This window comes from Ixodes scapularis, unplaced genomic scaffold (assembly GCF_016920785.2).
Source record: "Ixodes scapularis isolate PalLabHiFi unplaced genomic scaffold, ASM1692078v2 PGA_scaffold6__148_contigs__length_123643588, whole genome shotgun sequence".
NCBI lineage: Eukaryota > Metazoa > Arthropoda > Arachnida > Ixodida > Ixodidae > Ixodes > Ixodes scapularis.
The window spans coordinates 72790488-72814445 of NW_024609881.1; the positions used below are offsets into that span (position 1 = coordinate 72790488).

Below are 23958 nucleotides of genomic sequence, written 5' to 3' on the forward strand. Positions count from 1 at the left end.
GCTCCCTGGTTAAAGTGGAGACCTTCCCGAACGTTTCCAGCTCATTTTGCACTTTGAAGTTTGGTACATTATATGGCACCCAGAGAAGTTTTAGCTTGACTGCATTGCTCGCCGGGTCTAGCACGAGGCACCGCCCTCCCTTCACCACCAGTTCTTTCGCGTTCACCAGCTTTTGCTTCGCAGGTAGGGAATGCAGTCTCAACATCCACACATGGTTCATCTGGTACGCACCTGCTGATGCCAAGTCTTTCATGATGTCCAGCTTTTCCAGCTCGTGTCGGAAGTCCTTTATGCGGTAGGGGCGTTTCTTCACATCGCAGTGTAAAAACACCGCGTTCGTCGCGATCTATCCAGCGGGCAGGGATGGCAGCAGAATCTGATAATCTTTTAGTTTCTTTCGCGTTATCTGCAGCAGAAGTACTATAGAGTAATCTACACAAGGTAAAGAGCGGACACTTCCATAGGCCCCAGCGGCCCATTTAGCTGGCAGGGAGCGCACGCAGCGACGGTCGTAGTCCCCAACTATGTGAATGGAGTCACCATAAAAAAAAAAAATACCAGATGAATCGACATCTAATTTGGCGTAGTGTGTTGGGCGGTAGCCTGCGCCATCTGGTTTGCTGTGAGTTGTTTTTTATACTATTCCCGCATGCCAAATTTCAACTATAATTAATTCACACGTACGTGTGAATTCTAATGTGGACAACTAATGGACAATACTATATACAGTTAACACTGACTTTACAAGACAGGAAACCCATGTAGCTTTGTGGTGCCCAGAAGAACACCGCCAGGAAGTAATCAACAAAGTTTATTTTCGCAACAAAAACATATGGACAGTTTGTGCCTCGTATATAATTACAAAAACTACAAAACACAAGCACCGTGTATCAAGGATTCACAAACAGTACATCCTACAAAAATATGACAAGCATATTATGGCACGCATGAAAATCTTATCAAACGACTGGAATTACAACTGCCATTGGATTGAAAGCCTATTTTGTATTCTCAAGCAAGTTCCATGCAAGGCGCACACACACATATAACATATGCAGCATCAGCAACAAATACAAAAAAAAATGGCCATGCAGTATCAAAGCTCCTTGATCCAATGCAATTTGTATGCAAATAAAAAGTTCAGCAGAACACTTCTGAGATGCACGATGACCACAATGAGAAAAAACAGACAAGTAAATGTCTAAACTAGATTGCCACTAGTATAGACCTACTTAGTTTGCGACATAGTCATTAAATAACCCTAACACAGCCAGCACTGCACAATGAAACATACCTTGCTCCTGGTGATTTAAGTAACAATAATGACCAAAATAATAAAAACTGAAAGCCAACCGACGGACTAATAAGTTTTTACGTTCATGTAACACTTAACATGTACCATTTAACATGCAAGTTTTACCATGACCACTACCATAAAAAGCACAGATGAAATGGCTGACAAAAGACTGCTACAAGCAGACTGATGCCTAGTGTATCTGCGACCTACTCATCACAATGATTCCACCAAGGCTTGGCATGCAATATGCACTGCCTAATTAAATACATCTTACAGGGTCTGCCAAATGACTTCTTTCAAAGTCCAAGATTTTTCCAGCTTTTCCTTGACTATTTTGACAAAATTCCCCGGCTGTTCCTTCCTTCGAAAGACGACATTTTGGGCAATGCTATTCAGCAAAACCGTGGTGACACCTGATCGCCGGGCTTCGTTCCGCACCACCGTGCCACTTTTACTGGTCACTTTCCCTGATTTAGGCAACCTTTTCACAGTTTCCCTGACAATTCCCTGACCTTTCCAGGTGATCCAAAATTACCTGAGAATTTCAGACTTGCCAGGTTGGTAGACACACTGATTTTAATCTCTTTCACGCTTCACTTATGTGTCAAGCAGAAACAATGTCCAAAAGAAAAGGAAGTTGCATTCAAAGAGAGTATTAACAAAGATCAAAATGAGAACTTACAGATTCCACAAGACCATAATAGGAAAAAACAGACATGACCATTTAAAAAAGCAGTCACCACAATGGACTAGTAGTGGAGTAGAGTGCAATATACTTGCTGCAAATAATCCCAACAAATGGCTAGTCTGCACGGCCCAATAAAATCCCGATAAAATTAATTTTACCTCGTAGATATCTTATGATATGCAACATAAAGGCTGAAACACATCACCAGAATGAAGTTCTACCCACTGAACTTTTCAAGCTGTACACCAGAGACGCGAAAATGAAAGCGAACTTTATCCAATTTTCTATTCACGAAACGGACATGCCAGCACAATCGAATCGTGCAAAACATTTTTAAAAACCGTGCACGACATTCTGGAGTGCAAAGAATAAAATCACCAACAATCTGTCGTCTCGTGGAACTCGGAAGAACTCTGTTCCCGGCTTCTTGCGCGTTCTTCTATTGTTTCCGCACCAGGCTACGCAACAGTAGGTGCCGTAGCCAAACAGGCTGGCGGCATCAGCTGGGAAACAAAAATAACACAAGTCAATTTGAGATTGCGCGAATTTAATGCCTTGATTTCATAGCAATTTGTAAACCAAAATTATTGAAGCGACATTAAAGGGCGGTGATAAAGAAAAGCGTTCACGGTAGTGTCACACCCCATTTCTTTGTATTTTTCTCGTGAGAGCGCTTTGCTTAGGACGGCCTTGCCCTAAGCAAAGCGCGCACGAAGGCTACTTGTACCCTGTTTCATACCTGGAGCCAGGTACAACGCTTTCAACGCTGTCAAAGCTGCTGGCGCGAAAGCCACACTCACGCGCCACCAACATTGACAGCGATGCACACGAGGTATGAAATTGAGTATGCCTTGAGTGCCCTTGACTGGCGCTCTCGCTGCACGAGCGCACGCGGGCACGGGAAACTGCCGAGGGCTTCCTTCAGAGCAGTTAGCTCGCGCTTTAGCCCGTGCTTCCACACTGTAAAAAAAAATCCCGTCAAATTACGGAAATTGCCAGTTAATTTTTGATGCCGGTACAATTTCCGTTGTCTTGCGTAACGGTCACAGCATTACGTAGGTATTACGTGCATGACAGTAATGAGGCCCTACGGTTTTTGCCCGTAACTTGACCCGTAGAAGCATGGCAGAAAACCGTAACTCTCATGTACGTGATCCACAGATACGGGAATTGTTCCGGCATCGAAAATTAGCTGGCGTGTTGTCCGTAACTTGCGACGGCAAAAAACCGTAACAGTTAATAACTGAGCTTCACGTGATGTGCAACGACTGAAATTGTTCCGGCATCGAAAATTAGCTGGTGTGTTGTCTGTAACTTGCAGTGGCAAAAAACCGTAATTCTCAATCACCGAGCTGTACGTGATGTGCGAAAACAGGAATCGTTCCTGCATACAAAATTAGCAGGTGTGTTGTCCTCACCTTGCAGCGTCGGCCACAGCCTGTTAAACTGCTAGCTGCAGTGACTTAACAAAATGGATGTCTAAGTGAACAATATAGCATTTTACTGCTTATTTATTGTTCACTGAGATATCGGTTTTGTTAAATCACTGCAGCTAACATTTTAACAGTCTCTGGCCATTGCTGCAATGTGCGGACAACACGCCAGCTAATTTTCAATGTCGGAACGATTCCCGTCGTCACTCATGATGTGCAGCTCAGTGATTGAGAGTTACAGCTTTCTGCCGCTGCAAGTAAAGGCCCGTTCACACTCTTGCAACCGAGTACGACCGAGAGAGACCAAACCGGTTTTTAAGCCTCTTGCGATCTCTTAGGACCAGCTCCGCTCAGCGCATCCGGTTTCAAGAAGTCTTTCTCGGTCGTACTCGGTTGCAAGAGTGTGAACGCGCCTTTACAGACAACACGTAAACAAATTTTTGACGCGGGAACAATTCAAATTAAATATCTAATGGCCAGGGAATGTGACAAGGCTGCGGGTCCAAGTTCTTTCAGGGGTTAATGCCAGCTGCGCATCCCAGAGATTAACAGCTGCTTAAACACTGTGTTAGAAATTTCGAGGAAGTGCACACAAGATACAGTATTAAGTAAAACATGTTCATACCTTTATTCTTAAGAAATAATTAGTGGGCCATGTCCACCTTTCTTGTGAAAGGCAATCTCTAATTTTCTGAGCAATCAAGTCCATAGGAAGAATTACAGAACCTGGAAAACAAAACAAAAAATGTGGAATATGGTTAGGTGATGACAGAATAAACCTCCCAATTTTCACAAACTATGAGTTACATGTAAGGGCATTGAAGGAGCCTCAGCTGAACTCTGGCGGGCACTAAACAGTGAAACCAACTTGTGACTTGCGGTATGAAACCATTTTAACAAGGGAAGTTAGAAAAACTCCTTTGAAGACAATTTCCGCATTCAATAAGTTACTTCAAGTTTGTTGTCACGAGCTAATTTCAGAAGTTACTGCCAGCTGTGTCTCCCAGACATAATTAAACACCGTGTTAGTGGGGTTGTGCGAGTATTCGGAATTTCGAACTGTAGTTTCAAATAATACACTATTCTATATTCGCTTTGAGAAGAACTGTGCTGTTCGTGTTTTTCGAAGTGTTGGTTGCGTGCGGCGGGCTAGTCTCGTTGAGTGCGCTCCTTACCGAGCATCGTTGCACTGCGGAGAAGCAATACCTGCGGAAGCGAGCTCCGCGGGTGTTGCTTCTCCGCAGTGCAACAGTGCTCAATAAGAAGCGCACTCAACAGGATAACCCACTACGATAAACACTTGGGAAAATAGAAATATCGCAATTGCGTGGTTGGAAGAAAAGCATACATTGAACGCGGGGTGGTGCACGTGTGCCGGCTGTATTTGAAAATAAATGGAAACTTTGTGAATGTGCATATCTACTTTGTAGTAAAAGTTTTAAAATTAAACTGACTGTTATGCAAGAGTATACTATGTTAGGCAGAGATGCCCTTACAACCTGCGTTCCTCATGAGCGATCCATTCTTTTAGAGCACAGCTCTTAGGCGCCCGTTTCCGGCTTGAGCGGCGTCGCCGTAATCGCGCTTTGCATTATGGGAAGTTTCCCATAATGACGTCACGAAGGTTACCCTCGTGAGGGTTACGAGGGTTAGGGTCACGAGGGTTATCCTCACGAGGGTCACAAGCGTTACCCTCACAAGGGTTGCGAGAATTAGTTACCCTCGAAAGGGTTACCCTCACGAGGGTCACAAGGGTTACTCTCACGAGGATCACCCTCACAAGGGTCATGAGGGTTATGAGAGTTACCCTCACGAGGGTCACCCCCCTGAAGTCCCGTGACCTGCCCCCACGAGGTCGCGCAACCTCAGGGGGTCACCTATCCCTCAGTACCCTTCCATCCTCCTCCTCAAGAGCTGCGCTCTTATCCGGTGTTACAGGGAGTCGTAAACGGCTTTCATTTTTTAACTCAAATTAACGAAAGATTATTTTATATAGCAAGATTTGTAAATTCACCCAATCGGACATTTCTATAGGATTCATTTTATGTCAAATCCATCGTTTACTTGCCATTCCAAGACATCAGAACTTCTGAAGTCACAGTTCATAAATATAGATAGATTAAACTTCGCGTATAAACAAACAAGTGGAACAATGTTCACAAGTTTAGCTGGGTTTTCGTCTAAGGATTATGCAGTGATAGTAAAAAGCATGGAAAAACTATTCGATACTCAAATCGAAAATATTCGGCCAATACGTCTATTCGCTTCTAACTCAAAATCATCTATTCGCACAAGAATACGTGTTAGTAAGCAATTTCGAGGAAGTGCACGTAAGATGCAGTATGAAGTGAAACATGTTCATACCTTTATTCTTGAGAAATAGTTAGTGGGCCACGTCCAGCTTTCATTTGGAAGGCAATCTAACTTCCAGAGCAATCAAGTCCACATGGAGAACTACAGAACCTGGAAAACAAAAACAAAAAATGTGGAATGTGTTAGGTTATGAACAGAATGCGATGACATAATAAACCTCCCAATTTCAGCAAACTACGAGTTACATCTAAGCGCATTGCAGGAGCCTCATCTTAACTATGGCGAGCACTACAGTGAAACCAACTTGTAACTTATGATCCGAAACCATTTCAACAAGGGAGGTTAGAAAAATTCCTTTGAAGACAGAATTTCCACATCCAATAAAATACCTCAAGTTTGTTGTCACGAGTTAATTTCAGAAGTTACTGCCAACTGTGCCTTCCAGAGATAATTAAACACCATGTTAGTAAGAAATTTCAAGCAAGTGCACATAAGATGCAGTACCAAGTAAAACATGTTCATACGTCTATTCTTAAAATAATTAGTGGGCTTGCTTTCCAGCTTTCACATGGAAAGCAATCTCTAACTTCCTGAACAATCAAGCTCACAGGGAGAACTACAGAACCTGGAAAACAAAACAAAAATGTGGTATGTGATTAGGTTCTGAACAGAATGTGATGACAGAACGAACCTCCCATTTCCTGCTAACTATGAGTTACACATAAGCAGAGCTTGAAGTCTCCCTTAGGTTGAGGGGGGTCCCTATAAGAAGGGAGGAGGGCGGGAGGGGGGTTCTGACGAAATGTATTAGATGCACATAAAATAACACCCACTGCTGACTCTGTCCCCACCGTACCTGCAACCCTCGAATTGCTAATCCCCAAATGTCACAGTCCTGAAAACAAGCTATTTTATTGCAAGATATGATTTTGATTTCACAAATGCTGGGGCTGTGGAGGAGGGTCCCAGACCATCCGTTAAAATCAGTGGGGGACCCCCTGAGACGACCCAGACTTTAAGCGCTGCACATAAGTGCAGTGCAGGAACCTCAGCTTAATTCTGGCAAACGTTAGACAGTGAAACCAACTTATGACTTATGCTACGAAACCATTTTAGCAAGGGAAGTTTGAAAAATGCCTTCGAAGATAAAGTTGCCGCAGTCACGGAGTTTCTTCAAGCCTGCTGTCGTAAGTTAATTTCAGATGTTACTGCCAAGTGCACGTCCCAGAGATAAACAGGTGCTTGAAAACCATGTTAGTAAGAAATTTTGAGGAAGTGCACACAAGATGCAGTAGGAAGTAAAACACGTGCATACCTTCATTCTTGAAAATTAATTCATGGGTCATGTCCAGCTTTCATGGGGAAGGCAATCTTCATAACTTCCAGAGCAATCAAGTCCATATAAACAACTACAGAACCTGAAAAAAAAAATGCGGGATGCGGTTAGGTTCTGAATAGAATGCGATGACAAACTAAACCTCCCGATATCTGCAAACTATGAGTTACACGTAAGTGCACTGCAGGTGCCAGTGTGATTTAAGAAAGCTGTAAACCCCAAATGAAACTACTTGAAAGGGGCATGGACACAGAAATTAGGCAAGTTAGAGTATTTGTTACATGACAGAACGATAGCTTATTGCATATACACTAAACAATTCAGAATATTTAAAACTCCAATAATTAAAAAATTATTTTTTTTAATGTTCATCATGTTTATCTGGGGACCAGGATACCTTGACACAACTCCTACTGTGGCGACGGCAGCTCGTCGATAAACCACGTGACTCTGATTAAGACGTTAAACAATCTCTCTTTCGTTGTTCTCTACCCGCGTTCGCCACGCCACGCCTGTCCGTTACTCAGGCTCTGTACCTAAGTGACGTTGAATTCGAAGGAGCAAGCTGTGCCAGATATTCCAACTTCCCAAAAATTGGGAGGGAAAAGGTGGACAAAGGAGCTTAGTTGAGGCGAGGGACGCCTGGGCGCCTTCTGATCCATACCTGAAAGTGCATACAAGAGATCTACGAGTGGCACCGCCCCGCAGCTTGGGACTGACTAGAGACACTAAAGGGACAAGGCAGATGTCGTCACCAAGGCCTGGCTCGCTGAGTAGGTGGACCCAAGGGTCCCGCAACTAATTAGAATTTTTTGTGTGAAACTAATGCATTCTTTGATAAACTAATTTGGCAGCTTTATAGTAACATGTAATGGGCTTCGGTGACATACTTAGATTTCATTTTTTCCATTCCTGAAAAATCTAGAACCATTTGAATTCTAAAATAATACCTTCAGCTGTTCTTTTGTTTTACACATACACGTAAACAATTGTTTGCGTGTACGTGAAATTAATGCTTAACCTATTTAGAATGTTGTTATTGCCACTACAAATTCTTGTTCCCCCCAATGCATTCCACGAGAATGCCCTTAAGGTAATGAACTTGAACTTGAGCTGAAGTAACTCCCATGAAACATAGCGTGGACTTTTATGGTACTCCAACAACCAAAACAGAGCCCAAGTGATCCTACTCGTCAATATAATTAGGATAAAAATGCATGGCGACTAAAATTGTAGACTGGCTTGTTGATACGTCACAAAGGAAACATAAAAAACAGGCACGGATAGAAGTGACTCGGCAAACAAAAAGATATCTCAGTGGAGGTTGCTACCAGGAATTACAGATAAAACAAAACATAGAAGATAACTTAAATCATATGGCACCACCTACCCCCATTGATATCAGTTTGTGTATTGAACAGAGAAGAAAAGCAAAAAAAAAAAAAAAACGTTGCAAGAGGAGACACCTCCAGGTGCATTGTACGGTGGGAACAATATGTGATCCACTTTTGCGTAGCCTATGCAGGTCAAGCAAAGCCCTATATCAAAGACAGCCCTCGATGTCGTGTGAACATTTGGCAGTACAGTTACCAGATGCGGTTGCATGACCGAGTTCAATAAGATGAGATAACTGCAGGCTATCAGGATAGAATCGCAAGGATATGTGGAAGCTGGTGAAATTTCGGCTCGTGACAACCACAACTGCTTCCTCATCCGGTCCATCCCTTAGTTAAAAAAGGAACTTATCACCTTCAACCAATAAACAAAAGCAAGCACCCTCAGCATTGAGATAAGGTAGGTGGCACAGGGTGATTCCTTGTTGTGTAGTATGTACCATAGAAATAAACCAGAGATGCAAATGGTGAACTGTGAGCTTAGAAATAATGTGTCACTTGTCTTTTTTTCTGTTTTTTTGGGAATCAAATTATTTACAATCTTTGTTATCTGTGCCACTTATATATAATTGAAAATGGAGGGATCCAGATTTGTGAACATATGAAGAAAAACTATTTTCCTTGTACCGAATGACACTCCAAGTACAACTCTTAGCTACCGCAGAATACCATGCATCCGCCCATTCCACATTAAGCGCCGATATCCAAATTTTTAAGATCCGAGAAAATATGCATAGTACATTTATACGTAAAATTGATGACCAGGCAAGCGCCCATTCTCTATTTTTTCGCGATTATCTCTAAATTTTGAATGGGCGCTTGCCTGGTATTTTACAGTAATACAGTAGCCTACAATTGAAATAAAGTAGTGTTGTATCCTGCATGCCAAAAGATACACAAAGGCTTGCCCAGTGTGATGCAGATGGACGCTGCGGGAAGCTCTTTGAGTTGAACATTGGAGATGCATGTTACATTCTAAAAGTAAACAATAAAGCCCCCCCCCCCCCCCCCCCCCCGGTTCAACTTCAAACCATATAATTATCTGAGCATGTTTCAAAAGTAAGAAAGCACAAGTGGCTAATTTTTCCATGCATTAACAGACAAAATGTAATCATCAGTGGTGAAGCTTACAAAAGAACTGCTTATAGCAGCTTCTGCAGCAAAAACATGGCTTTTGTAGCACATATTTCATTTAATTTATTTCACACTGCAAACTTAAGGACATGACGTCCCGAAACCAAGACCACACGCAACGAAAACAGCACAACCAAGCACCGGGGCAGGATACCACTAGCAGACAATAGTTGCTTGAACGACGGCAAGTTGAAGTATTCAAATAACGAACCTGCAGCAAAAAGATGTCCGAGCGTTCCTTCATGGCAGTGGTAGCGTGCCTCGAATGACTAGCGTGGGATAGCGGCTTCTGTAGAGGCATCGTAGCTGAAGACCAGTGCTGGCAGGCTCCTAATGCTCCCAACTTGAAATCCACCAAGATGGGTCCCAGGAACCACTGTTTTCCCGTGGTCGGCTCGAGAACAATCAATTTCGTGGCGTCCTGTGGTTCGTCCAGCATATGGGCCCCGTCACTGCTGGCGATGCTCAGAAGTATAATCTGCAGCAAAAAGATGCGTGAGCGCTTCATCACGGCTGTGGTAGCGTGTCCCCCACATCAGAGCTTTTGGAGCAGGCGATTCCGGTTTATCACATTGTAAAAAGCGATGCAAGTACTATAGAAATTCCCGCAGTTCCTCACAGTGTCATAAAAACTATTATAATTGCAATTATGATACACAATTATTCACAGGGGATAGAAAGCGAAAACACAGAACTTTGGCAATGACCTCATTGCCTTTAAAGCTTGATGCAATAACTAAATCAGTCCCATCTTCGACAACTGCAAAGCAACAAAACTATTTAAGCATAGCGAATAAACCACACGTCACAACAAGCATTTTTTCCTAAAATGAAAATAATGGGAGGAAGATTCATACGAGTGTTTCTCAAGTAATCGGTGCCACCGAAACAATGATTGACTCCGCTCTTCCTCCCACGCAAGGCATCAATAATCGTTCAAGCCAAGGAGAAGCAACTACAAAAGGGAAACTAAGGGTTGGACACTCTTCTCGGAAAGTGGCCACTTTTTGCTTGAGCATATATTTTAATAGTTGCTTTTACGTAGACAAATATCAGCGAGTAACTTGGGGTTCCTCAATTTCATGAAAGAAAAAAATTGTTTTCGTCTATGGAAGCTCACCGAGGGACGGAAGTGGTTTGTGTACCTTAGTCCTATTTATTATCGAACGGTAATAAATCATATCTACTGAAAGTATTTAATGAATCATAGCGGCCGAAGCAGGTGGCATGTCGTCATCTGCTTCCAGCCAGCATCTAATTAAGAGCCTCGAGTAAAAGTGTGTTCAACTGCTAGATCAAGGCATGTGTTCATGGGCACCATTAAATTGCAAAATTTTGCTGTTGGTTACAGGAATACGGGTAGTTTTTCAACGTAAATCCGGTTAAAAACAGATGCTTGAAGATTTTATTTGAAGAATAAAATAACACTTTTCTATAGACACCATTTTTGTTCCAATAGTTTAAGCATTTTTTACACGCAGAAAACTGTATAATCCGCCACCTTTAACGCTGCCATTTCATTGCAAACACACTCCATGGTTTAAGTTGAATGCACTCTTACTTGAGGCTCTCTAGCATCTTATGACGTCAGTGGTGCCACCCGTGGTGCCACCCGTGGTACCACCGACGTCATGCACGCACGACCGTCGTTCGCGCGGTAGGCCTACCTCACTGATCTCTAATATAGGGGCCTGGAAGGCGCTTAGCCTAGCTCGGAGTCGGGCACGAGTGAAGCCATCGGAAGTTCGATGCTTGTCCCAGAAATCGAGTGTTTGCTGGGTTTTATAATGGATTCAGTTAATGTTTTGGTTCATGCTTTCTTGCATTTTTACGTGGGTTTTAATAATCCTTTTTAGGAATCTATCTTGAGAATGAGGCACTTGAACTTGGGGAGTGTACACTTAATCAACTAGAATCTAGAAATTCTCAGACATGAAATGGCTTCCAAGAAGACATCTCGGGCCTGCATGAACTGTTATTGCGCGACAAGCAGGCTCTATTGTTATAACAAAAGCAAATCAAGCGCCTTGGACACTGTTTCGACCACCGCTCGTAAGAGTGGGAAAGCCTGTCAAGCGCTCACTTCCGGGACAAGCTGCTTACTTCCGGTGGCTTTATACCTGTTCGCTCAATGCGCCATCCAGCAATCTAGTGGAGATTATTGGCCCACCTCAAAACAAACTGCCATAGACAAGAACTTTTTTTACACATAAACTCACTGATCTCTATGACAATTGTTCAATCGCGCATCCCCGCTCAGCGAGTGCGGCCACCAGACGGCAATGTTGCACGTCGAAAAATTGTGTTTTTGGAGCGTTGCCGAGGCTGGCCGCAGCGTGCTGAAGACACGTTTTCTACTTGCTCGTCGTCATTCGCCAGAAACGTTTTTTTAAAACCCTGCGTAAGCCGGATACTTGCTAATGAGAACATGTGTGAGTTTTTACGGAAGCGCAGTGCCGAGAGAAAAAAGCACAACTCGTCGAAAGCAAGTTTCGACGGTCTTGCGGCATGATCAAAGCTTCCTTGGCATGCCGAAGCACTGAGTCTCTGTGCCTTCGCACGCTAGATTTGTGAACATATGAAGAAAAACTATTTTCCTTGTACCAAACGACACTCCAAGCACAACTCTTAGCTACCGTAGAATACCATGCATCCGCCCATTCCACATGAAGTGCCGATATCCAAATTTCTAAGATCTGAGAAAATATGCACAGTACATTTATATGTAAATTTGATGACCAGGCAAGCGCCCATTCCCCCATTTTTTTCGCGATTATCTCTAAATTATGAGTGGGCGCTTGCCTGGTATTTTACGGTAATGCAGTAGCCTACAATTGAAATAAAGTAGTGTTGTATCCTGCATGCCAAAAGATGCACAAAGGCTTGCCTAGTGTGATGCAGATGGACGCAGCGGGAAGCTCGTTGAGTTGAACATTGGAGATGCGTGTTACATTCTAAAAGTAAACAATGAAGCCCCCGCACCCCCCCCCCCCCCCCCCCCAGTTCAACTTCAAGCCATATAATTATCTGAGCATGTCTCAAAGGCAAGAAAGCACAAGTGGCTAATGTTTCCATGCATTAACAGACAAAATGGAATCATCAGTGGTGAAGCTTACAAAAGAACTGCTTGTAACAGCTTCTGCAGCAAAAACATGGCTTTTGTAGCACATATTTCATTTAATTTATTGCACACTGCAAACTTAAGGACATGACGTCCCGAAACCAAGACCACACGCAACGAAAACAGCACAACCAAGCACCGGGGCAGGATACCACTAGCAGACAATAGTTGCTTGAACGACGGCAAGTTGAAGTATTCAAATAACGAACCTGCAGCAAAAAAATGTCCGAGCGTTCCTTCATGGCTGTGGTAGCCTGCCTCGAACGACTGGCGTTGGATAGCGGCTTCTGTAGAGGCATCGTAGCTGAAGACCAGTGCTGGCAGGCTCTTAATGCTCCCAACTTGAAATCCACCAAGATGGGTCCCAGGAACCACTGTTTTCCCGTGGTTGGCTCGAGAACAATCAATTTCGTGGCGTCCTGTAGTTCGTCCAGCATAGGGGCCCCGTCACTGCTGGCGATGCTCAGAAGTATAATCTGCAGCAAAAAGATGCGTGAATGCTTCATCACGGCTGTGATAGCGTGTCCCCCACATCAGAGCTTTTGGAGCAGAAATTACGGTTTACCACATTGTAAAAAGCGATGCAAGAACTATAGGAATTCCCGCAGTTCCTCACAGTGTCATAAAAACTATCATAACTGCAATTATGACACACAATTATTCACAGCAAAAAGAATGCTGTTGGAAATGGGGATAGAAAGCAAAAACACAGAACTTTGGCAATGACCTCATTGCCTTTAAAGCTTGATGCAATAACTAAATCAGTCCCACCTTCGACAACTGCAAAGCAACAAAACTATTTAAACATAGCGAATAAACCACACGTCAGAACAAGCATTTTTCCCTAAAATGAAAATAATGGGAAAAAGATTCATTCATACGAGTGTTTCTCAAGTAATCGGTACCACCGAAACAATGATTGACACCGCTCTTCCCCCCACGCAAGGTATCAATAATCGTTCCAGCCAAGGAGAAGCTACTACAAAAGGGAAACTAAGGGTTGGACACACTTCTCGGAAAGTGGCCACTTTTTGCTTGAGCATATATTTTAATAGTCGCTTTTACGTAGGCAAATATAAGCGAGTAACATGTGTGAATTTTTACGGACGCGCAGTGCCGCAAGAGAAAGGCACAACTCGTCGAAAGCAAGTTTCGACGGTTTTGCGGCATGATCAAAGCTTCCTTGGCATGCCGAAGCGCTGAGTCTCTGTGTCTTGGCACGCTAGGATACCGATCAAGAATTGGTGCCGCGAAAATGTTTTGAAGGTGTGTCGTGCACAGATGTCTTTGCATCTTATATCGGCTAAAGAGTTCTGGAGCATCCAGATGTTCAAGCGAGTTGCTATCAATAAAGGGGGGAAAGCAATCTGTACAGTTGCTCTTATGCACTATTAACCATGGCTGTGTTCCAAATCTACTCTAATAGATCACATAGCAGCTCAAATAGAGCAACGCTGTAGAGCAAGGAGGGTTTTCGAAGGCAAAAGTACAAGACGGCGAGAATGGAGATCTTTGAAGCGCGGTCCATATGGTCGTGTGCAGTCTGTTGACCAATCACAATTAGGCGAGCCGTGCTCAAACGTCAAGTGAAGTTAAGTAGGTTGATAATGAGACACCGCTGATCAGTGATGAGGAGCTGTTGTGCGCGGTATTCTCTGAACCGTCTAGCAAAAAAAAAAAAAGAAGTACTTTCCCCCCCTCTTCCGTCGCCACTTAGTTACAAATACAGTCGTCAGAGTAAAGTAAACCGCTGCTCCAGAGGCACATACGGCTACAGGCACATTGCACTCGCAAAACACATTCACACGGTGTTGATTCTTGACCGGCATCCAAGCGTGCGAAGGCATAGAGACGCAGCGCTTCGGGGTGCCAAGGAAGCTTTGAACATGCCGCGAGACCGGCGAAACTTGCTTTCGACGAGTTGTGCCTTTTTTCTGCTGCACTGCGCTTCCGTAAACATTGTCACGTGTTTTCATCCGCAAGTCTCACGTCTTACATAGTTTTAAAGAACTTCTTCGGTGAATGACGACGAACGAGTACAAACCGTGTCTTCAGCACGGTGTCACCAGCCTCCGCAACGCTCCAAAAGCGCGCTTTCTCAACATGCAAGATTGCCGTCCGGTGGCCGCACTCGGGCTGCAGCGATCAAGCGGGGGTACGCGATCCAGCAATTGTCCTAAACATCAGTGTATAAACTAGAGAAAACACAAAAATTTGGGGGTTTTATGTGCCAAACCAACGACGGGCATCTGGCACGCCCCAGCGGAGGACTGAGGATTAATTTGGACCACCTGGGGATCTTTTGACCTGCAACCGAAAGCTCGGTTACACGGCGTCTTTTCCGCAATAAGCCTCCGTCAGATTGCGGGCACCTCGGCCGGGATTCGAACCCGCGACATGGGGATCCGTAACTAGAGAAAACACGACATGCTCTTAAATTCAGTACGCGACCGCGCTCATTATGATTATTCAATGAGCGCGCTTCAGTCTTTCATGTTAAAATCTGATTTCTCCGGTTCTTACCGCGCCCGAAAGCGAAAGGGTGACGGCGCCCGAATGCAAAAGGTACGAACAGAAGGAGTTCGGGAGAGCCCACTCAGCACAGAGCAAACCAAACAGTCATGGCGATGAGCCCTGCGCCTGCACACGTCCATCAAGTCGAGTCTGATGCGTGGATAGGTTTCCCTCGCGCAACTGAGTCCGGAAGCTAAAGCAAAAAATATGGCGCGTTGTCTGACTCAGCCCGCGCCATTGCGTTAAGTAACGCGTCTTTGATTCCTTCTGCAATTCGGTTATCTCGCAAGGCGCATGCGAAAATGAGCTGGCTTACCTTCTTAGTCCGGTTGAATGGTGAAAGATGATCGCGGCGACGACGAAGAGTGTTGCCGCCCTTCCCGCCCGTGGTGGTTCACGCGCAGTGTTGCCAGACGAAGAAAAAAAAAGTCAGCAGTTTAATACCCAAAAAGTCTGTAGATTTGCACAGAAATACGTATATTTTACGAAATTTGTGTTTTGGCATGCTTTGCCATTACCAATAAACCATTTTTCGAGGAAATACTATAGAGCAAAAAATAACATGGTAATAAACAAATAAAATACGAAAAAACAAGAACAGTTCTCGAGTAATTCTTTATACAAAGTAAAATGGCACCGTGAATATATATATATTATCAGCATTGACTAGTGTTGCGATTTCGAGGATTATTCGTTGAAATCGAGACTGAGCCACTTTTGGGATCAACAGATGAGGGCGACAGTGGGACATCCACCTGTCGGTATTAGTGAAACGAAACCAAAACAAGACGTTCCAGCAAGTGCGTGCGTGTATGTTCATTTTATGTCCTCTGCAAGCTGCCATTTTTCCTTACTGGGCTGTGGAAAGTTTTTGACGCAACGCTGTCGGCGCGGAGCACTGTCGAGGCTACGCGTCGTCTGCTGCTGGCTTATATCTTTTTCGCCTGACTCAAAGTTTGCGTTCGCATATGGAGACACTTAATTCGTTCGCTTTCTAAGCCACCGAGGAATAACATTATATTATTTTCTTTCCAAAGCCTGGCAAATAAAACTTAACAACCGAAATTTGGATATCGATCCCATGCATACTGCCGGGCGAATGAATGAAAATGGCGGCACTCCCCGCTCAGCTGGAAGCAGCCGAGAGTTCATGCGCATGCGCTCACACCTCTCGCTTTGCGCCGCAGGCTGATTGGCTCACTCGGGAGGGAGACGTTACGGCGACGAGATCATAGACTGGCCAAACTCTCCCCCTATATGACTCTGGCCCGGATGTCACCGTCGAACCCAACGTTGGTCGAACCTGCTCTGGGTGAATAGATATGAATATACGGTTAAATCGCTCGAACAGATTGGGTTTCTGGGCCGTCCAGCCAGTGCTTCTCGTTTTTAATTGTGGGAGAATATGAGTTTCCTTTGATGGGCGACTCTGGGAACTGAGGGGGCCTAATAATAAATTTTTAATATGTTTACTAAAAAAAGTCAGTAAATTTTCTTCTTTTTCAGTGGATCAGTAGACCCGGAACGAAATCAGTAGATCTACTGATAAATCAGTACACCTGGCAACACTGTTCACGCGCGAGCGAGCATACAGACCGGGAAGTAAACATCACGTGATGGACGGCGCTCCTTGCTCGGTTGTCGTCGTCCGCGAGCTGAGTGCGCCGGCCTTTGGGTGGGTCTCCCTCCGCCGTTCGAAAGAGATTTTAGCATTGGCACGAATGGCACGTAACATGAGACATCTGCCAACAAGAAAACTATCTCTAGAGCAAACGTGGCGTGTGTTATGTGTTTTTACTTCAAAGAAAAGGGAACACAGACCTGAACTAAGAAATATGTGAAGCCGTACATTTACGGACTCGAGCCGTCATGTCGCCTCTACGGCGTTTTGTCCGTGCGCGCCTCTCACGGCGCTTTCCAGTTTTGAAAAAGGCTGTTAACTTACGTTTTTTTTTTACAGTGCAACCTTTGTCTCACGTTAGTATGGACTATTGTTAGCCGCGCGTGCTAAAAGCGCGAGATAGTTGCTTCGAATCAAGCCTCGGCGGCTGCACGAGCGCTCGCGCAGCGAGTGCCCCATCCAGTCAAGGCAGTCAAGGCTAGCCGCTCGCGCTAGCACGGCATTCGCGGTTAGTCCACGCGAAAGTGGGACCACGGTGGGTGAGACGAAACTAGTATATAGGCAAAAGCAAGCAAAATACGGTGCCAGTAAAACGACTCACCTTTCTAACAACCGAATGACGAGAAGCCTGCACGAGCCCCTCAGGCGCAGCCCAACAGCCCAAACGACCTTTCGCTCAACGTGAACGGAAAGCCAACGTCCGCCGAGTTGACGCCCTCAAAGCCATCTACTGAGCCGCAGCCAAAGCCGCAGCAGTTCAAATTGTTTTTAAAAGAATTTGGAGCTGCTATTAATTTTCAAATGTTAGGTTATAGAGTAGAGTTATTTATAAATGGTGAAAATATGATTAATGTCTAAATTAAGTGTGTGACTGCAGTGCCACTGAACGGTCGTCGTAGTCCCTAGCTCCTGGGTCACGAATCGGCTTGAGTGGCCACGCTTTTCGTTTACTGTGTTACTCTATGGAAGTACCACGGCCAGAAACGGCCGAAGTAACCGCCCCTGCGGAGCGCATGACTCGACGTCCGTCTGCTATCGGTGCCGGAAAAAGAATCCGTTAGGCCACAAGCGCGCTGCCTACTTGGTCAGCTGCTGTCGCGGCAATATTACGCACTGATACACTCTAAGAAAAAAGGGGGTGTAGGCGTTACATCCCTTGTCACGTACACGACACTCCAAAATTTCAGTTGGATGTACAGCGCACAGACGTTGTACCGACGCTACCAAATTTCACAAGCGGCTTGATAACCGAGTTGTACAACTCATTAAAATGTTAATGTAAGTGTGACTGACTGCAAAAAAAAAGTTATCGGGGCTCTCTAGGCTCAACTGGAAAACCTGTGTTTTTTTCGTGTAGACTTAGGTACGTACTTTAGCTGTTTAATAAGTTATACCGCACCGTCATCAACCCTCTCGCAAAAGTTGGGCAGTCAGTTCGACGTCAGCGCGCTGTACGTCGAACTGAAGTTGTGGGGTGTCGTATATGTGACAAGGGGTGTAACGTCTACACCCCCTTTTTTTATAGTGCATTTAGCTCTCTCCGTGCCTGCTGTGTTGCCCGAACCACAAAAGATGGGGAAAATGCGACAAAGGTAGACGCTTAAATTGGATTGCAGTTCCCCTAAAGGAGCCATGAAACGATTTTTCTACCTTCGCTAAATATTGCTTGGAATCACTTTCTAAAATTAGCAATTCAATACAATTGGCTTTGTTTTTCGTTTCTAGGCAATGGCAGTCGACAAAAAAAAAGCGAGAAATATGAGCATCGTTTATCCCCTCAACTCGGAGCCAAAGCTATACCAGACATGTACAAATTACTCAAAAAAGGTAGTTATGTTAAGTTACTGAGTATCAATGCCAAAAGTAATCGGAGTAGAGTAGAAATTACGCATTTCTAATAGTAATTGAATAAACTACTAATTACTGTAAAAAGTAGCGAGTTACTTTGAAGTTACTTTCGAAGTTACTTTTTATATTTTGTGGTAGCAAGATGGACTGCAGTTTTGATCCATAAAAAACCCTGCGAGCCTAAAATAGATGCAGTCATTTTATGACTTCCAAAATAGTTTATTCGCTCGCAGAAGTAATTGTCTCCCACAGTGCTTATCGGAGAATTTTCCCCTTTTCCTTCTAATGACGTCCCCAGCCAAGCTAAACAGACGTTCCACCGTGGCGCTGGATGCAAAGGCCGCGTTCAGTTTCAGAGACAGGCTGTGCAGTGTCGGGTAAGCGAGTGTCATGGACATCTTTGGTGTCCATGACGAAACAAGTGAGGCTTGCTAAAAAATTGGTTTGCTCTTTATGTTTATACAGCATTGAGGGAGATGCGCCACAACGGGTAATCGGTCTCTTAGCTGTAGGTGAAAAATTTAGCCAGTGCAGTACAACCGTTAACCTGGGGTTTTTAACGTGCAGCACGCAGTAGTGATCACACGAACACGTGCCGGTACGAAACTCATCCACATCGAAACGAGCGGGGGCGGCGGGGATCGAACCCAGGAGGTTCCCAGCAGACGCTTTCGCTCCACCCTCCGAGCTGAGACGCGTTAGCCCACTCGGCCACTTCCTCCCCTGTGAGGCTTGCTTCGGCTAGAGGTTTTTTTATAACAAACTCTCCTCCTTTTAATTTTTTCTTCGGCAAGTTGAGTTTGTTATGACTGGCCCCTCTTTATTCTCAGGACGTTCGGAGAGTACGCCGAGCGAGTGCACCTGACCGTCAAGGGATCAAGTCTCGCGCCATGACGATGAGATCATCCGGACGACTGCTCGTCTCGTTGCAGTGTTAGTGCTACGCCACTGAAAAAAAAAAATGCTTTGGTTTAACAGAATAGCGGGTCCAACAAAACGATCTCCCAAGGGTGACTCGCAATTTTCGCCGGCGACTACGGTATCCCGACGCGCCTGACAAGTAAAACGTTTTCAACAAAGAGGAGGCCTCCCCGGCGTGGAAGGTCGGAAGGACGCGAAGGATTACGTGAACAAGCATCGTCGTCGTTACGTGAACAAGCATCGTTTAGTTGCAGCTGGAAGCGGGAACGTGCTCCCATGAACGGATTATCCGTGTCTGCACTTGTGCGCGGGGGAGTCCAGCTTTGCAAGGGAGTATGCGCTGACGACGACGCGACCATGGGAACAGGCGCCCAGCTGCGAGGTCATTCGAGTGGCGCCTCCCGTGGAACCCCCAAACCGCTTGAGTCAGAACTCAATAAAGGCAGAGAACGTGAAAACAACAACCCTCTGAGTGTCCTTGTCTTTGATGGTTGCAGCTAGAGGCGCGGCGTCTGCGTGCATTACCGGATTAGGTCAATACCCGACCAAGACTTGTTAAGCATCTCTGCCTGCGTTCGTGCGCCCCTGTGTCAAGTTTTCGCTGCTCGTCGCCACGTTGGCCCAAGGACGCCTGTGATGCAGTTTCTACGGCTGCCGAGTATAAGTGCGTGGGAACAGAATATGAGGAGGGCCCCTTGTTCGGGAATGCCACTTCGTCTGCCGGCGTCTTATTTATTTCTACGATCAAACTTTTGTGATCGGCAGAATTAGCACTAGATTTCTAAAGTAGTTAGTAATTTGAGTAGAAGTTACTTGAAAAACGTAGTTAAATTAAACTACTAATTACACAAATATAGTTGTAATTGAAAGTTACAAAGTTACTCAGAAAAGTTGTTAAACTGCAGTAGTTTGAGTAGAGTAGTTGAACTACGTCCAAGTCTGAGCTATACCTATCTTATGCCTATACCATGCCGCCTATCCTACGCAGCCGACTTTAATCATAACCACGCGCTGGATTGGCAAAGTGTACAACGCGCGCTGAGCTCCAGGCATTGTTAAAGGGATACTACAACAAAATTTCGGCGCTCATTTTTTGGTCTACATGTGTTCAAACGAGCAGTATCACATCGAACATACCAATATCTTGGTAGAAAAGTCTCGAAAAGTAATTTTAAAACGAATTAAACGGTTAGCAAAGAGCACCTGGTGGATGTCGCTAACGCCTCGCTTGTAATGCCCGCCTAGGAACCTTGACAGCTAGTGACGGTGAGTGTCTCGCCTCCGGCCACGACGAGAGAAGAGGGGAAGGAGGAACTCCCCCCTTCCCGAGAATGACATTGTGTGTCGCAGAAGTCGCTATTGTCCCCCTACAAGATTATAGAAGATTAACCCGTCACTCAAAATTCGTACAAAACCAGCCGCTTCGGTGACTGGAGCGACTAGGCCATCCTCTCGACGTCAGCCTCGCCTCTAGGTATACCTAAAGGACAACGTCAAAGAAAACGTCCTAGAGGACGACGTCAAAGGCGAAATCTAGGACAGCCTCTAGAACGACCTCTAGGGAGATCTTGAGGACGACGCGAATACGAAGTCTAGAACAACCTCTAAAACGAGCTTTAGGACGACTTCAAGGTTATCAGGTCATTCGAAGAGGAATGTGAAGGAGTGCGTGCTGCTGCTCCGCATCCGCGCGGAGCAATGGGGTGCAAGCACAGTTAGCTGAAATGGTCCACAGCGCATACTTATTGCGCACTAGGAGTCCCGGAAGTACCCATATAGGTGGAATTCACTGGTGGCCATACCTGTGTGCGCGACTGCTGAGCGCGTGCTGTTGGCGAGCTTTAACAGTTATTTTGCTACGTGCATTGCACACCATCAAGACTGCCGGCTTTAGCAACCTCTTAATGTGAGCTCGATCTGAGCATGCACTCTAAGCCGCTCCCACAAATATGGCGTCATTATATCCTCGCAGTTTCGCAGCGAAAAAGAAGCTTCTTTATCAATGGAGGTCTGTGCGACTACTAAAATTGGGTTGTGTGTATGTTTATACAGCCTAGAACATGGTCAGCCTCCAAGGGCGACGAGTTTCCCAGCTGTAGATGAGCAATTTAGCCAGTGCGGCACAACCGCTAGCCTGGGGTCTTTAACGTGCATCACGCAGTAGTGATACACGAGCGCACGCCGGTACGATGCTCATCCAGATCGAAACGGGCAGGGGCGGGGATTGTGTGCGACTACTCTTGGGCCAGGCTAGGACCAGTAGGCCTCTGCAAAGTCATGAACATTCCAAGCTGATATCGTTTCCTGACCCTTTTATTGACAAACCCGAGAATAAGAAGAAATAAAAACAAGTCGTATTTTTCGCCCACAATGTGCGAAGAAACGAAAGCGATCGCTGTAGCACGACCTCGCAATGCTGGTTAGATTGTGCCGTCGCGTACCTGAGGACGGAGGTGCAACGTGGTTAGTTCTCATAGTCGTCGTGGTTGGCGTCGTGGATTCCACTGATTACCGTCAACAGTGCTCGCTAATCCGTAGTGTAAGTGATAAGCGCGTTGGAAGTTTCCAAAACCATCCAACATTACGCATAGCAACTTGATACTGCTAAAGTGGGATTTCGCATAACGCGAGTAAGGTTTGAAAACAAGTGTTTGTAGCAGACGACACGGAAGACTGTCCTTTCGTCGCGTCGTTACTGGCGAGATGCCAGGGCTTCCCTCTCTTCTCACTCCGCGCTGCGCGGCCGATTATTATTTTCCAGTCTCGGCTTTATTATTGGGGAGTTAGTTCTCAAGCTTGTCTGTGTTTTTTTACCACCAACTCCTGGCTGCTGAAGCTTCTGTATACTGCCGCACTAAAGAGCGACCTGCATCAGGACAGGCGTCTACCACACCATCAGAGCTGTTGTGACGCCGCCAGGATCGCGGCCGGCGACAGCATGGCACTTTCATGACGTCATCGGGAGGAAATTGAGAGACCAACCTTTTAAAATACGCTAAACACGTCAATCGAAGACGGTGTCCAGGCACCATAGTGCCTGCTACTGCTTTAGTCATGGTGGTGCGTTCAAAGGACCGTTTTGTTTTTCTTCGGGCGGAAGGAAATACACTTGGCCTCCTAAGTTAACTTGAGTTTGATTCTTTCGCGGACGAGAAACAATCAGATCTCCCAGAAATACAGATTTGCTCCTTCGCAGTGAGAATGCGCTACCTCTCTTCAGCACTTCCGAAAATACCAGTAATGGAAGGTTCTAATTCTTTCCCGAAATAATTTCGCACCTTTGCTTTTTTCCACGAAGAACAAACAAACAACCAAAGTTTTAAATAAGATTGTAAGAATGCCATTAGGAGGAAGGCTGTAAAGAAACTATTGAACACGCAGAGACACTTGTTTCGCTTTAAAATTGTATACAGCCCAAGACACAGATACAAATGTGAACTGGGTGAATTACGCGAACGATTTAAATTATAGTGAATCAGCAATTGTTTGCGAATTTGTTGCGCGTATACTGCTGCAACAGGGCCGTCCTTCGGTGAGGTCATATTTCTGCCGGCGTCTATTTGGAGTCGAACATCCGTAATAAAGCCCTACGCGCGTCGCTAACATCACGACACAGCGGCGGCGCTGCTGACGGTGTGTATATGGCGCACGCGCAATACGCTTTACGTTCTTTCACTACAAATCCTGCGTCCGCACCTGACGTGGTCAAAAATACGCTTGTTCGAAAACAGCGCATGACTGAGCAGGGGAGGAAGGATAATTATTGTTGATTGGCACTGTGCGATATTCTTGCGCACGTGCAGCTGCGACGTCGCTTGTGCGGAGAAGAAAGCGTGGTGCTCACACTGGGATTCCTAAAGGTCGCAGCTGCGAAATCCCGTGTGAAATCGCACTATGTAAATCAGGCCCTACCACCATAATGACATACCTCTTTAACCTTCTCAGTCTCGTTCTCTGGAGTTGTTTCTTCGCTGCATTGCGATGCTTCAGCGTTGATGACAACGTCGAAGGTCAGAAAAAAAATCCACGTCAGAAGCAATACTTGCCGCTGCAGCTCCATTTTCTTTTTTTACACGTCAGGCAATTTGCGAGCACAACCGCTGAGTGTTCGTTTTTATACTTTGAGTGCATGAAACGTGAGTATGAAAATACAGATACGTTTCGAGGATGTTTGTTGCTAACTCACCAAATGTTGGTTGCTTTTGTCTTTGCAATTTTTTCTTTCTATTCTATACGCCGCGCATATAACTGTTTGCTCAGAAATTGCAACACCATCTTTCTTTTAGTCTTTCTAGGTAAACGAGGTTTTTCTATTCAATTTCTTTGTGTAACACGAAC

General features: G+C 45.2%; 1 protein-coding gene across 1 annotated transcript in view; it reads right to left on the minus strand.

Moving 5' to 3' along the window:
• LOC120844365 overlaps window positions 1-23680 on the minus strand; it is a 36922-nt gene extending 13242 nt beyond the window's left edge. Inside the window, exon 1 of the mRNA XM_040216117.1 lies at window positions 23549-23680. Coding sequence (XP_040072051.1) covers window positions 23549-23680 — 132 coding nt within the window. The remainder of the gene's footprint in view (window positions 1-23548) is intronic.
• Between the last annotated feature and the right edge of the window lie 278 nt (window positions 23681-23958).